This window comes from Sorex araneus, chromosome 3, assembly GCF_027595985.1.
Source record: "Sorex araneus isolate mSorAra2 chromosome 3, mSorAra2.pri, whole genome shotgun sequence".
In the NCBI taxonomy this organism is placed as follows: Eukaryota; Metazoa; Chordata; class Mammalia; order Eulipotyphla; family Soricidae; genus Sorex; species Sorex araneus.
The window spans coordinates 166,988,651-167,002,998 of record NC_073304.1 but is presented as its reverse complement, the minus strand read 5'-3'; the positions used below and the strand labels follow the sequence as shown (position 1 = coordinate 167,002,998).

Genomic DNA, 14,348 nt, shown 5'->3' with positions numbered 1-14,348 from the left:
CTGAGTGGCCGCGCTGGCGCCGCGGAGAGGGACGCGTCAGTGTCCGCGCGGCTTCTGGCGGGCGCGATGGCCTCGTTCGTCACCGAAGTCCTGGCGCACTCGGGGAGGCTGGAGAAGGAGGATCTGGGCACCCAGATCGGCCGTCTGACCCGGCAGGTGGAGGAAGTCAAGGTGAGGGCGGAGCAGCGGGGAGCGGCGGGAAGGCGCCCCCGGGTCGGAGGTGGGGGCGAGGCGGGTGGACACCGGGGCAGCGGGGAGGGGCTCGCGGCCCAGTGACTCCCAACTCAGTGCTCAGGCTGACTCCTGTCTCAGGGTCACTCCTGGCTCTGTGCTCAGGATCACTCCTGGCTCAGGGATCTCTCCTGGCGCTTCGTGCAGGGCTGACTCCTGGCTCTGTGCTCAGGGCTGACTCCCGGCTCTGTGCTCAGGGATCACTCCCGGCCCCGTGCTCAGGCTGACTCCTGGCCCTGTGCTTAACGCTGACTCCTGGCTCTGTGCTCAGGGTTTAGTACCGGCTCTGCTCAGGGCTGATTCCTGGCTCCGTGCTCAGTACTGTCTCGTGGCTCTGTGCTCAGGGCTCAGTCCTGGCTTTCTGCTCACGGATCACTCCTTGTGGGCTTGGGCGGACCATATGGGACACCAGGAATCCAACCCGAGGGCAAACCAAGTATGACTTACCTGCTGTACTATTGCAGCCGCCCTAGTTATTCGTAGTTGAGTTTTAGGCTGTTCCAACACCGACCCTGCCACCAGGATCCCCAGGCTCCTCCCTCCTCCCTCTGTGACAGGAACGGAGTTTTTAAGTTTGGTGGTTGTAGTTGGGATCTCGTGCTTGCAGTGTTGTTGGCTCTGTAATTTGAATTTATATATGTATTGCTACACTCCCTCACCCCCATGGCCCCTTACCCTGTCCATGTCTTCTTACACCTCCCCTTGATGTTTTACCTCCACTGTCTTTCTCCATAATCTAGGGTCAAAGGTAATCTCAGGTATCCCCCCTTTTGATACATATTGTATGTAGCACTGTAGCACGGTCGTCCCATTGTTCATTGATTCTTTCCCGTTGTTCATCAATTTGCTCAAGGGGGCACCGTAACGGCTCCATTGTGAGACTTGTTGTTACTGTTTTTGGCATATTGAATACACCACTGGTAGCTTGCCAGGCTCTGCCATGCGGGTGGGATACTCTCGGTAGCTTGCCGGGCTCTCTGAGAGTGACTGAGGAATCGAACCCGGGTCGGCCATGTGCAAGGCAAACACCGTATCTGCTGTGCTATTGCTCCAGTCCACTGGACATATTGTATACTTATAATAAAGCCCCTTACCTACATCATTGTAATTTGACAGAGAAGAAGAGAAATCGAGAGGGGCAAGGAAGAAGGTGAGAAAGGGAAGTAGTAGGGAAACAGGTCAGGGGCCCCGGGTCTCGCTATAATCAAAGCACAGACTTGACAATACCCAACACGAGAGATCTAGACGACCACCAGACTTTTGAAATGTGCCTGTGAGGGTGGCAGGTGGAGGGAAGTGGGGGCTGGGGGGCTGAGCGGGAGAGAGCGTGGGGAACACTGGTGGAGGGAAGCTGACACTCTGGTGGCATTGGTTTTGGAATATTGTATGCTTATGACCTATCTGTCGGTTACCTTGTCCGTCATGGTCCTTTAAGTAAAGATAAGTAAATTATCATTTTTTTCCCCCCTGTTTTGTATTTTAGGGTGAAGTGTGCAGTTTGATCAGCAAAAAGTACAATGAGTTCCTGCCTAGCATGCAGAGTGCTCAAGACCTGGTGGCGCAGGTGGATAAACTCTCTGAGGACATCGACCAGCTGAAATCCAGAATAGAGAGAGAGGTAGGACATTTGTTAGGGCTGGAGATGTGGCTCAGCCGTGGATGGGTTTGATCCCTGGCAACACACACACACACACACACACACACACACACACACACACACACACACACACACACACACACCCCATACTCATACAAGTTCATTATATTTGGTAGGTTTGTAGGCAGCTCGTTTGTGTTTTGGGGCAGGCATTGAGAGTCGCTCACAGTGATGACAGTGAGGAAATAAGAAGAGCCGATGAGTAATTCCAGGGCTCCCGGAAGCAAGACATGAACTCCAGCAACTTTGAGCCATGTCTTGGGTCTGTACAATTTTTTTCACTCACTTTCCTCATTAGCAAATGGAAGTTTAGGTAGAGTTTTAGGATTTAGACTTCCAGCCTTAAGATATAAATATCTTAAACAACCGCAACTTAGGTTTTTGGTGGTGGAGGCACAGCTGGCTCTTTGCTTGGTGAAGCTCAGAAGATCATGAGGTGCTAGGGTCGGGTGTGGCCCCCAAAACAAAATTAAAGAAGTACATAAACTAGGATACCAAAGAAAAGTCCAAATGATCCTGTCCTAAGCCTCACATGTTCTTCTTTATGAAGATAAAAATCCTGAGACTTTTTAAAAATGTGTAAGGTACTGGGCCGGAGAGAGAGCAGTATATGGGCTTGCCTGACATATGGCCAGCCTGGGTTTGCTCCCCGGCACCACACAGGGTGCACTGAATGAATATTGTCAGGTGTGATCCCTGAGTACAAACCCTGAGCACTGCTGGGTCTGGCCTCAAAACAAAGCAACAAGTATAAAGTACTATCCAAATGCACGACATTATTGCAGCCTTTAAAAAGTTACTATAAAAGTTGTTTATGTGCCAGAGTTAGCTTAAGGCACTCAGCGTCTGCTTTGATCTTGGGGCCACACCTGACAATGCTCAGGGCTCACTCCTGGCTCTTTTCCCAGAGATTGTGCCTGGCAGTGTTAGGGGGACTGTGTGGGATGCTAGGGAGCGAACCTGGGCTGACCATATGCAAGGCAAAAACCCCGCCCACTATACTGTCTCTCCTAGTTTAAAGTCTTGGCCAGCATTCTGATATCTGCAGCTCTCTTTATCCAAGCTCCAGCATAATGGTTGTCTTTTGACCTTCTGGAAAATTTACATGGTTTACCTTGCACGTGGCCGACCTGGGTTCGATTCCTCTGTCCTTCTTGGAGAACCCGGCAAGCTACTGAGAGTATCCCGCCCTCACGGCAGAGCCTGGCAAGCTACCCATGACGTATTCGATATGCCAAAAACAGTTACAACAAGTCTCACAATGGAGACATTACTGGTGCCCGCTTGAGCAATTCGATGAACAACAGGACGACAGTGCTACAGTGCTATAGTGCCATTCATGAACACTCTTTATTTCCTGTCAGAAAATTACTTTTCTTGGGCATGCCTAGAATCCATTTTTTTTCTTGTTTGTTTTTATATAGTAACTACCCAAAACTATATTCATTGAAACATGATCACATAGTTTTAATATTTCTCTGTTTCAGTTAATGATTCTGTTAATAAAAGTTAGCAACATACCTTACTTGTTGGGACAAGCTTGCCTCTTCCTACTTCCAAGTTCAGTTTATTTTTGGGGTGGGGAGATTGTTTGTTTGTATTCTTTTATATGTTAGAGCAGAGAAACACGCACATACCGGCAAAATTTTGCCTCAGACTTACAGAATTGTCCCCGTCTGTCTTACAAGGACAATTTGTCTGTTTGTCACTCCATGGGACAGTGTTTACTTACTAACTATAGAAAGTCTGGTGAGTAAGAGTGCTAGAGTACTATCACAAAAGCAAGCAAGTCTAGAAACAAATACCTGTTTATAATCTAAAAACTATTTTTAACTTATTATCTTACTAGGATTTTCTCCTCCTTTTTCGAAGAAGCAAGCAGCTGAAAGAGGTTTAAGCCAAGTCGTTCTGTTTTGCTGTTCTTGGGGGCAGGGGGACGTGAACGTTTCTCCCAGCTCTACCAAGCATGTCATGGAACACATGTGGGGCTGGCAGTGTGCAGGGCCTGGGACCACCTGTGCTCCCTCCAGCCCCACTGGGATGAATGTATATATATATATTTTTTTCATTTTGGGTTACACCTGGCGATGCACAGGGGTTACTCCTGGCTCATGTACTCACGAATTACTCCTGGCGGTACTCGGGGGACCATATGGGATGCTGAAATTGAACCCACATCGGCCGAGTGCAAGGCAAATGCCTACCCACTGTGCTATCGCTCCAGCCCCCCAGAATGAATATTTTTGATTGTAATAGTCTGGGTTTGCAGGCTGAGTCTCCTGTGTAAGGCCTGCCCACTTTATTTATTTATTTATTTATTTATTTATTTATTTATTTTGCTTTTTGGGTCACTCCTGGCGATGCACAGGGTTTACTCCTGGTTCTGCACTCAGGAATGACTCCTGGCGGTGCTCAGGGACCATATGGGATGCTGGGAATCGAACCCGGGTCGGCTGCGTGTAAGGCAAACGCCCTACCCGCTGTGCTATCGCTCCAGCCGCTGCCCACTTTATTTTTATTTTTATTTTTTTAATTTTATAAAGTAGTTCACAATATTCGATTACATTTAATATTCAAACACCAATCTCACCACTATTTGTACCTTCCCACCACCATATTTCGGATGTTTCCATTCTGAACCCCAACCCCTGCCCCAAAGCAGAGCTGAAATAATGTATTTTGTAGTGTTTGTGGGGCTGGAGCGATAGCACATCAGTAGGGCGTTCACCTTTCACGTGGTTGACCCGTGTTCGATTCCTCCGCCTCTCTCGGAGAGCCCGGCAAGCTACCGAGAGTATCGCGCCCACACGGAAGAGCCTGGCAAGCTACCCTTGGCGTATTGGATATGCCAAATACAGTAACAATAAGTCTCACAATGAGAAACGTTACTGATGCCCGCTCGAACAAATCGATGAGCAACGGGATGACAGTGACAGTATTGTTTGTGAACAAATCGATGAACAACGGGATGACAGTGCTACAGTGCTACAGTTATGAATAAACTGCCGAAAATGCCCCCAAGAAACTCTCCTTAGAGGAGAGTATGAGAAGATTGTCGTATTTTACCTAGGGGCCAGTAAGCCCACCTATAAGAGATCACTAACATGTTGTTAAAGGTTGAGCCTTGTGTGAAAAAAAAAAAATTCCCTCTAAGATTGGTTGCCTCTTACTTTAAACACCATCAGATGTGCTGTGGCACTCTTGGAGTATGGGTGGTGTGAAGTATGAGAGTCGTGGCCGTGTGCTCCAGGAATAGGAATAGGATCCTCACTCGTGGATGAGGCTCGGCCGGAGCATGTGGAGAGCGGCCGTGAGCCTGACAGCAGTTGAGTTCTGGAGGTTTTCAGCTATTGGGTCTGGGTCCCTTGGCAAGGCAGGGAGGGATCTCACCCGCTCCCCCCTCCTGGGTGCCCCGAAGGGAACATCCTGGCGTGGCATCCTGCCTGCTTTATTTTAGCCCATGTCAAGTCCTGTTGAAAGGGATCTGAGACTTGTAACTGCTTGTTTGTGACCGAATTGGCCTGCCACAGTTTCCGTGGTTGTTAGTAGAACTTAAGAAACTTTGAGTGGGAGACAAGAGAGTTTGTTCAATAGAGGCGTAGCCATTAAGTGTTTCTGCACAGTGCTCTCGTCACCCAGGCAGGCTGCGGGCAGTGAATTGCACTGTAGAAAACTCTCCCAGAGTTTAGGAAGCTCGGTATAGTGGAAATCAGGGAAAGGAGCAGGTCTGCTGTTGGAGGAAATGCCGTCTCTGTTTTCCAGGCTGTTTCCTACCCAAATGCTCTTCAGGAGTCCTGCACAGAGAAGCAGAGACTGCTTCACAGACATGCAGGCGATCCCTTGAGAATTGCCTTGTAACAAACCGGAGAGTGGCAGAACTGATAACCCCTAGCGACTCGGTAAGAGTTTCTGAGGCCTCATCTGTACTGAAATAAGATTCACCAAGTAATACCCCTCTAGGATTTTTGTTAAGGGCGAAGAGAGGGCATAAAGAATTTCTGTTTTCTCTCTTGCGCTTTTCACGCAGTTTTGCACATCATTTCTGCCTTACATATTTGGTGAGACCCTAGGTACCTGGTCCCCCTCTCCTGTGGGGGGGAATTTATAAATGTCATTGGCAAGCCATGAGAGAATGGATCTTTGCAATCTGTTTACACGAGGCTGTAGGGAGCCATTTTACAAGCCTGGCTCTTCTCCTCTAGTCAAGCGGAGGCTTACTTGGGATTCCTGTAACAAGGTCACCACTGCTGACCTTACTGATCTTATCAGTTCGCCATTCATCTCTCACTAGCCAACGCCCATGCCTGATCTGCATTTTACTACTGTTCCTATGGGGGTCCAAGCATGCATACCACCCCCTCCCAGCAAAGAGGTATAAGTATTGTAACTGCAGTAGAATAAACTCTCTCTCTCTTCTCCTCCTTCTGACTCTGTGTCTGTTCGTTCGGCTGCGTCCCCTCCTTAGCCCCACGAAGGGTCCTCCCTGCTGGACAGGACGGGACCCCCACACGTGGCCTCATTCACTGACATGTTTTGGTGTACGAAAAGCGATACAGGTTGAGGTAGCAGCATTTAGAAATTGAAACTGTAGGAATCCACAAGGTTGTTCAGAAACGGTGTATAGATGAGGGCTTCTCAGCCTTACTCCTGATGGTCTTTGAGACTGGATAATTCTCTGTCATGGAGGGTGACTCTGTACAATGTAGGCTGTATTCTAGCAGTGTCCTTGATTTCTACTGCTTTGGTTGTGACAGCTCACTTTATCTTTAGATGTTGCCAAATGGCCTTGGATGAACCGGGGCAAAAATTTCATTTTTGACTGGTTTAGAGAGTAAGAAAAGGGCCAGGGAGAAAGGACTGTCAGTATGTGTGAAATGCTTAAGGAGGACATGGCGTCCCCAAAGAAAAATGAGCCGAATGGTCAGAGAACTAGGAGGAAAATCCATAGAGAATGTTGCCAGGAAAGCAATCCTGTACTGATAGTTCAGTACTAGTTGTGTGTGCTTTGCATTTGCTACCAAGGACATGGCTGATGTGTCTGGAACCAGCTGACTTAGAATTGTTGCAGTGGCATGGGAGAGGTAGAAACCAGGTCATACAGTGAACAGTAGGTGAGGAAGTAAATAAAGACTATATTCTGTGATTCCCCCACCCCTCACCCATCTTTTCTGGCATTTAAACCCCAATGTAAGTTTGGTTTACCTAATAAAGTTCACAGGTAGCTGTGACTAGTCACTGGGTAAGTAGAGCATAGCATAAACGTACTTGTCTTTGATGTGTGAATTAGGTTCGCCGAGATCTTCACGTATCAACAGCCGAATTCACAGACCTGAAGCACCAGTTGGATAGAGACTTAGTCGTCTTAAGTTTGCTTAAACAGCTACAAGAGGTCAGTAGACTCAGCTTGAGCTTCAGTATTTCCGTGGTGATAAGTTTTTAAATTGATCTGCTTATTAAATTCCCTAACTTGAAGGTATTTGTTTATGTTATATTTTTATTAATTTGGGGGCTGGGGGCCATAGCCGGCGGTGCTCAGGGCTTACACCTGCCTCTGTGCTGAGGGTAAACTATATAACAGTCCTGGCAGGCTCAGAGTACCATATGGGGTGCCAGGAATCCAACCTGGGTTAGCTGTGTATAAAGCAAGCTCCCTACCCACTGTTTCTCTGGCCCTACACTTTTTATATATTTTTTTATTTTTATATTTTTGCTTTTTGGGTCACACTCCATGATGCACAGGGGTTACTCCTGGCTCTGCACTCAGAAATCACTCCTGGCAGTGCTCAGGGGACCATATGGGATGCTGGGAATTGAACCTGGGTCGACCGTGTGCAAAGCAAATAAATGCCTTATCCGTTGTGCTATCGCTCCAGCCCCACTTTTTATATTTTAAAAATAAACTTATGCTCACTTTGGCAGCACATATACCAATAGCAAGCAAATAGTCTTGAAATATAGAATGTAATTCCTAATATCTATGCTTATCTTTCAGTTTTCTACTGCTATTGAAGAATATAATTGTGCGCTAACAGCAAAGAAATATGTCACTGCCGCTCAGCATCTAGAAGAGGTAGTAGATGCTTTCTTAAAGCATAAAGAACTAGTTCCTGTTCTTATTTTTCTTATAATCGGGACTCTGTGTCTTCCTTCTATTCTAATTGCCCTGTTCCAAATGGAGTGTTTAACAGTGATTTTGTTTCATGACCAGGCACAGAAATGCTTGCAGTTAATAAAATCCAGAAAATACTTTGACTTAAAGATATTGAAGTCTCTCAGCATGGAGTTCACAGTTCAGAAGCAGAACATACTTTATCACCTTGGAGAGGAGTGGCAGAAATTGATTGTATGGAAGTTCCCACCATCAAAAGGTACTGTCAGTCTCAAGAGCACTTCCTTGGTTAATCTGGCTGAACCGGTTTGATCTCTGAATATATTCTAAGTATTTTATGTTGGTGTTGGAGACGGTCTTATTTATTGATTTCCACATCTACTTTGAATCTCATATTAACTAAATCGGACTCCGAAAAAAGTGTCCTCGCTTCTCTTAAATATGTCTCCTTTTCTTCTCCTAGAGAGAAGGTGAGTGGGTGGGTGAAGTCTGTGTGGACAGGATGTGGTTAGAGGTGGTAGTTGATTAAGAACACCCACATATATTCTCTGTATTATAGGATGTGCCTGTTTCTGGTTGCCCTTACCCAACTGTTTTGACTAGAAAGGGTAAAAAGAACCTGTTCAGATATTCTCTTGCCGAGGAAGTAGACAAGTAGTAGGACTCAATGGGTTGGAGAGATAGTGTAAGGATTAAGGTGCATGCTCTGTATGCAGCGGACCCTGGTTCGATTTCTTGGCATCATCTGGTTTCCGGCATGTCACACAGACCTGCAGGTACCACCAGGTTGGCTGAATAATCTCCAGCACTGTAGGGCCTTCACATTGAACCTCTGTCCTGGCTGGCCAGGAATCACCATCAGGGGCCCCCAGGTCTCTGAGCACTGTTTGAGAAGCCCCACAAAACCAAAACAGACAGAAGTGGTGACAAAATTTTGATAGGGGAGGTACTTTGCTAGCTAAAGATATTAGTTAAATGACTTTTTTTTTTCTTTTGCGGTGCTGGAGTTTGAACCCAGGGCCTTATACATGCAGGGCCGTAAGGCTGGTTCTTTTTTTTTTTTTTTTTTGCATTTTGAGTCACACCTGGTGATGCACAGGGCTTACTCTTGGCTCATACACTCATGAATTACTCCTGGCTGTGCTCAGGGGACTATATGGGATGCTGGGAATCGAACCCGGGTCGGCTGCATGCAAGACAAAAAGTCCTACCTGCTGGACTATCGCTCCAGCCCCAAGGCTGGTTCTTTACCGCTGGTCTCCATCCCCCCAGCATCTGACCTTGTCTGATTAAATTAGTAGACTCCTAGCCCCTCTGCACAGCATTGAGTATGAGTCACCCTTGATGTCTTGTTTATACAAGTTAAATTCCTGTGCAAAGGATTTACCATTACATCAGGTGTGTTTTCCAGTAGTCTCTTGCGATTTCGTTTATTTGAGCCTCATACTTTGCCCAGGGGCTGGAGTGATAGCACAGTGGTTGGGCGTTTGCCTTTCACACGGCCAACCAGAGTTCGATTCCTCCGCCCCTCTCGGAGAGCCCGGCAAGCTACCTAGAGTATCAAGCCCACGCGGCAGAGCCTGGCAAGCCACCTGTGCGTATTGGATATGCCAAAAACAGTAACAATAAGTCTCTCAATGAGAGACGTTACTGGTGCCCGCTCGAACAAATCGATGAGCAACGGGATGACAGTGACAGTGACAGTGACTTTGCCCAGATATGTATGTGTCTGCACTCACCTGTTTGGACTTAAGTATTTTAGGATTTGGATGGAAGTAACCTAGAAAATTTTGGGTTATACATTTAACAGACCATAAAATTAAGAGACAATGACGCCTGTTAATTCTTTGTTAGAGACTTTCCTGTTGAACTTGCTCAGCAGGCAATTGCTACTCTTCCCTTGGTAAGAAAGAACATAGAAGTTGGAAGTGAAACCAGTACCTCACTTTTCTTTCGTTTCTTGGCTTTGTTTAGTCATTTCATATGTCGTTAATAAGCATTTATTGGAGGCACATCATCTTGTGTTTATGCTTTAATTCCTTGAAGATACCATTAAAAGTTATTTCCTGTTTGAAAATGAGGCCAAAGACACGCATGCCATAATTAGTACATCATTGCATCGGAAGTGTGTTATGAATATTGTTTGCGTATCTGTAGAGTTCTGAGAAGTAGAAATGGGGCCTCATGTTGCTGATACAGTTGATATTTTTCCCCTCGCTTCTTTAGATATCAACAACTTGAAATTTTGCCTGCAAACAGAACTTCATTTATGTACTGAACAGGCTCAGAAGGAGGAGAACGGCCAGGCGCCACCAATCAGCTCTGTCCTCTTAGCATTTTCTGTTCTCGGGGAGCTGCATACCAAGTTGAAATCATTTGGTAAAGTATACCACTTTATTTCCTTTGCAACTCATTTCACAAGGTCCAACATTAGAGGCATGGCAGAAGGACTGTAAAATATTTTCTGGGTAGTATCACTGGTGGATTGATTTTAGAGTTTGGCCTCATGATTTGCTACGTGTCGTTTAATGGAATGAATATTACTCTTTTGTATTAAGGACTAGACTTCCATCCGTTTCTTTCTGACTGAAAATTTACCTGTTGCTATTTATTTGATTTGATTTTTCAAAGTTACCATAATACACAGAATGGTTGGAAAATTTCTCTGGGAAAATCCACAGAATGTGGCGGTGGTACAGAAAGCCATGCTACATATATTTTGTTAGACTGAAGAGTCTTTGTTACTTATTTTGATATCCTTTAAAAGCCTCTCCTTGTGTTTTTTAATGTTTGTATAATTGTTCAGGTCAGATGCTGCTAAAGTATATCCTTATGCCTCTGGTATCTCAGCCATCCCTTCATGCTATGATAGAAACTCAGCCCAATGTCACTATCATTCGCTTTGAATCTGTGGCGACAGACTTGGAGCACCCATCACCGTGTGAAGTTTTTACAAAGATCAGACTGATACTAGAGGTGCTACAGAAACAACTTCTAGGTATGTTCTTCAGGAGTTCCTCAAGAGTGTTTTTCATATTTCGGAAAAACTGATACTAGATTTTTTTGTGTATGAGTGGAGCATGGCGTGGGGATCAAACCCAGGGGCCTCCCCCATAAATGAATGATATGTTCTCTAAGTATGTTCCCTGAGCCACACCCCCGTCTCACTGTATGTTTTTTAGGGGGCCACTCCTGCCAATGCTCAGTCTGGCTTTCACTCAGGGGACCCTTTGGGGGTGCGGGGATTGGCTCCGTGTACTCCCTCTGTGGCACTCAATATTCTTTTTAAAAGTAAACAGTTCTTGGGGCTGGAGCAATAGCACAACGAGTAGGGCATTTGCCTTGCACACGGCCAACCCAGGTTCGATTCTCAGCATCCCATATGGTCCACTGAGCACTGCCAGGGGTGATTCCCTGAGTGCAGAGCCAGGAGTAACCCCTGTGCATCACCGGGTGTGACCCAAAGAGCAAAAAAAAAAAAAAAAAGAGTAAACATTTCTTCAAATTGGATCTTAAAAAGTGGCCACAGTCTGAGTGAATGGAGATTTTGAGTAACATATGACAGAGGAACATAGTAGTTACCTTATTTTCTAATTAGCTCCTGATACTGGTTGATAGTAGGGTTAGTGGAAGTGCCCCAGATTCTGTCTTTGTCATATTTGTGGCTCTACATGTCTGCGTTATTCTCACTAGACTTCTAGTAACATTACATTTTTAGACTTTTGGATTACGGGAGAAGCAGATGTGAACTCAGTGCTCGTTCACTCATATTAATAGAAAATCTCCATTTTGAAACAAACATATAGAAAATAATCCCTTTTCAACTTATTGGTTATATTCGTACTTAAAAGTCAGTTTTTTATTGTTTGAATTCTTTTATTTTGTTTTGGGTCATACGTAGCGGTGCTGAGCACTAACTCCTGGCTCTGCGATCACTCCAGCCCCAGTAGGGTCATATTTTAAGGTTTTTTTATAACATAATTTTTTTCTCTGGTAAATTAGAAGTAGATTCACAATAGTTGGTTCCTGTTACGGTTATTCTGTTATTAACTATTAATATTTATTAGCTATTATTAATATTGTTATTAACTATTATTTAATTGTAGTATATTATTTAGTTGTAGTATGTTTTAAATATAACTCCCTCAAAATGCAATGGGGAACATAACACTGTCAGATGTGCTTTTTAAAAAGTACTGAAATATTCTGTTTGGTAGGTGAGATATTGTTCCATATACATTTTACTGATGTTTTAATTAGAACAAATATTCATAACTATGCAGAGGTAGAAAAAGTATGTTTATTCATATTAAAGAACCAAAATTCTGGGTTTTTGAGGCTTGGCATGCAGAACTTCTGAGTGCTTGTCATATGATCAGTAGATTAGCAGAGATGATTATAATGTAGATGGTGTAATATCTTATTGTTATAGAGAACAGGTAGTAATACATTGTAGACAGTTCATTTGAGAAGTGAAAATAAAATAATTGTGTGTCATGCTTTGTCCCACGCTGTCAGTTGAGGCACAATTACTGGATTATCTAAGCAGTTTTCTTCCTCATCATCTTAAAGTTATAAATTCTAGAAAACTTGGCAATGTGAAAATATTTCCAGACTACGAATAGTTTCTTCTTTAAAACTTTCTCTTTTGCATTTAGATTTGCCGGTTAATAATGACCTAGAAAGTGAAAAAACATCTGAAATAATTTTGCCCGAGATCCTGGGTGAGCTGATCTGGGAGGACTTATCTGAGTGCCTGATTAAGAACTGTTTGGTCTATTCTATCCCAACGAACAGCAGTAAGCTACAGCAGTACGAGGAGGTAGGTGCAGATGTCACTGGAGCTTTGAGGATACCGGAGCGTCCCTCGGTATCTTTCATCCATGGAGATCATTTATCCTTTCATTATGTCTTTAAAGAAAATACTTTGTTTTTTTGTTTTTGGGCCACACATGGCAGTGCTTAAGACTTACTCCTGGCTCCTGGCTCTGGGATTACTCATGGTGGGGCTTGAGGGACATGGGGTTCCAAGATTCAAACCCGGGTTTGCCACATGCAAGGCAAAGACCCTGCCTTCTGTACTCTCTCTCTCTCTCTCTCTCTCTCTCTCTGGCCCTGGATTTGAACATTTTATTTTACTTTTGTTCTTGGGCTACACCTAGTGTTGTTTGAGACCTACTCCTGACTCAGTGCTCAGGAACCCTTGCAGTGATCAGGGAATCGGGATGCCGAGGATTGAACCTGGGCTCCTGCATACAAGGCCTATTCGCTAGCCCCTTTAAACAGTCCCCCTCACCCTGGATTTGAAGTTGTAACGCTGAAAAGGTAGCACATGCAGTGTAATTTTTCCTTTGAATTTCTCAGATCATACAGTCCACTGAAGATTTTGAAAATTCTCTAAAGGAGATGAGATTTTTAAAAGGCGATACCACTGATCTGCTGAAATATGCCCGAAACATAAATTCTCACTTTGCCAACAAGAAGTGTCAGGATGTGATCGTGACGGCTAGAAATCTAATGACTTCTGAAATTCACAACACTGTGAAGGTACCAAGTTATAATATTACGTTGTATTAGGAAACAGCTTATTTTTGAGATGAATATGGTAGAGTGTATCCCACTCACATGGAAAAGCCTGGCAAGCTCCTCGTGGCATAATGGATATGCCAAATACAGTAACAATAACAGGTCTCATTCCCTGGATCCTGAAAGAGCCTCCAGTCATTGGGAAAGATGAGTAAAGAGAGGTGGCTAAAATCTCAAGGCTGGGATGAATGGAGACGTTACTGGTGCCCACTTGAGCAAATTGATGAACAAAGGAATGACAGTGATACAGTGACAGTGATGGTAGAGTGGAAGAGAACATAACAGTTTCAGAACTCCCAGAGGCACGTTCCTAATCTTCTAAGCACTTTCTTACCTTTAAGTTATCACTGTATTATTGTCATTGCATTGTTCATCAATTTACTCTGGCAGGCACCAGTAATGTCTTCATTCGTCCCAGGCCTGAGATTTTAGCAGCCTCTTCTTATTCGTCTTTCCCAACGATTGGAGGCTTCTTTCAGGGTCAGGGAATTGAGACCTGTTATTGTTACTGTTTTTGGCCACAGGGAGCTTGCCAGGCTCTGCTGTGACCTTAAGGTGTTCCTAATAGTCTCCTCTTTCATTCAATGTTGTGAGGTTCAGATTGGGTAATGCACTTGAAAGCATTTTATGAATTGGAAAAAATTCCCCATAAATTAACAGATTACTGTTGAAGATTGATAGTATGTCATTGTTTGGCTTTTTCCTCAACTTTATTACTTGAGTTTTTAAATATATAATTTGTGATAGGTATAATTGGGTCTTATC

General features: G+C 44.5%; 1 protein-coding gene across 1 annotated transcript in view; it reads left to right on the top strand.

Annotated features, from left to right (window-relative positions):
- The window catches only part of ZW10 (zw10 kinetochore protein), a 28,811-nt gene continuing 14,463 nt past the window's right edge, over window positions 1-14,348 (top strand). The window contains exons 1-9 of the mRNA XM_004604703.2: window positions 1-171; window positions 1,715-1,849; window positions 7,176-7,277; window positions 7,881-7,958; window positions 8,097-8,256; window positions 10,224-10,376; window positions 10,804-10,995; window positions 12,656-12,819; window positions 13,362-13,544. Of these exons, the coding sequence (XP_004604760.1) occupies window positions 67-171; window positions 1,715-1,849; window positions 7,176-7,277; window positions 7,881-7,958; window positions 8,097-8,256; window positions 10,224-10,376; window positions 10,804-10,995; window positions 12,656-12,819; window positions 13,362-13,544 (1,272 nt within the window). The 5' untranslated portion in view covers window positions 1-66. The remainder of the gene's footprint in view (window positions 172-1,714; window positions 1,850-7,175; window positions 7,278-7,880; window positions 7,959-8,096; window positions 8,257-10,223; window positions 10,377-10,803; window positions 10,996-12,655; window positions 12,820-13,361; window positions 13,545-14,348) is intronic.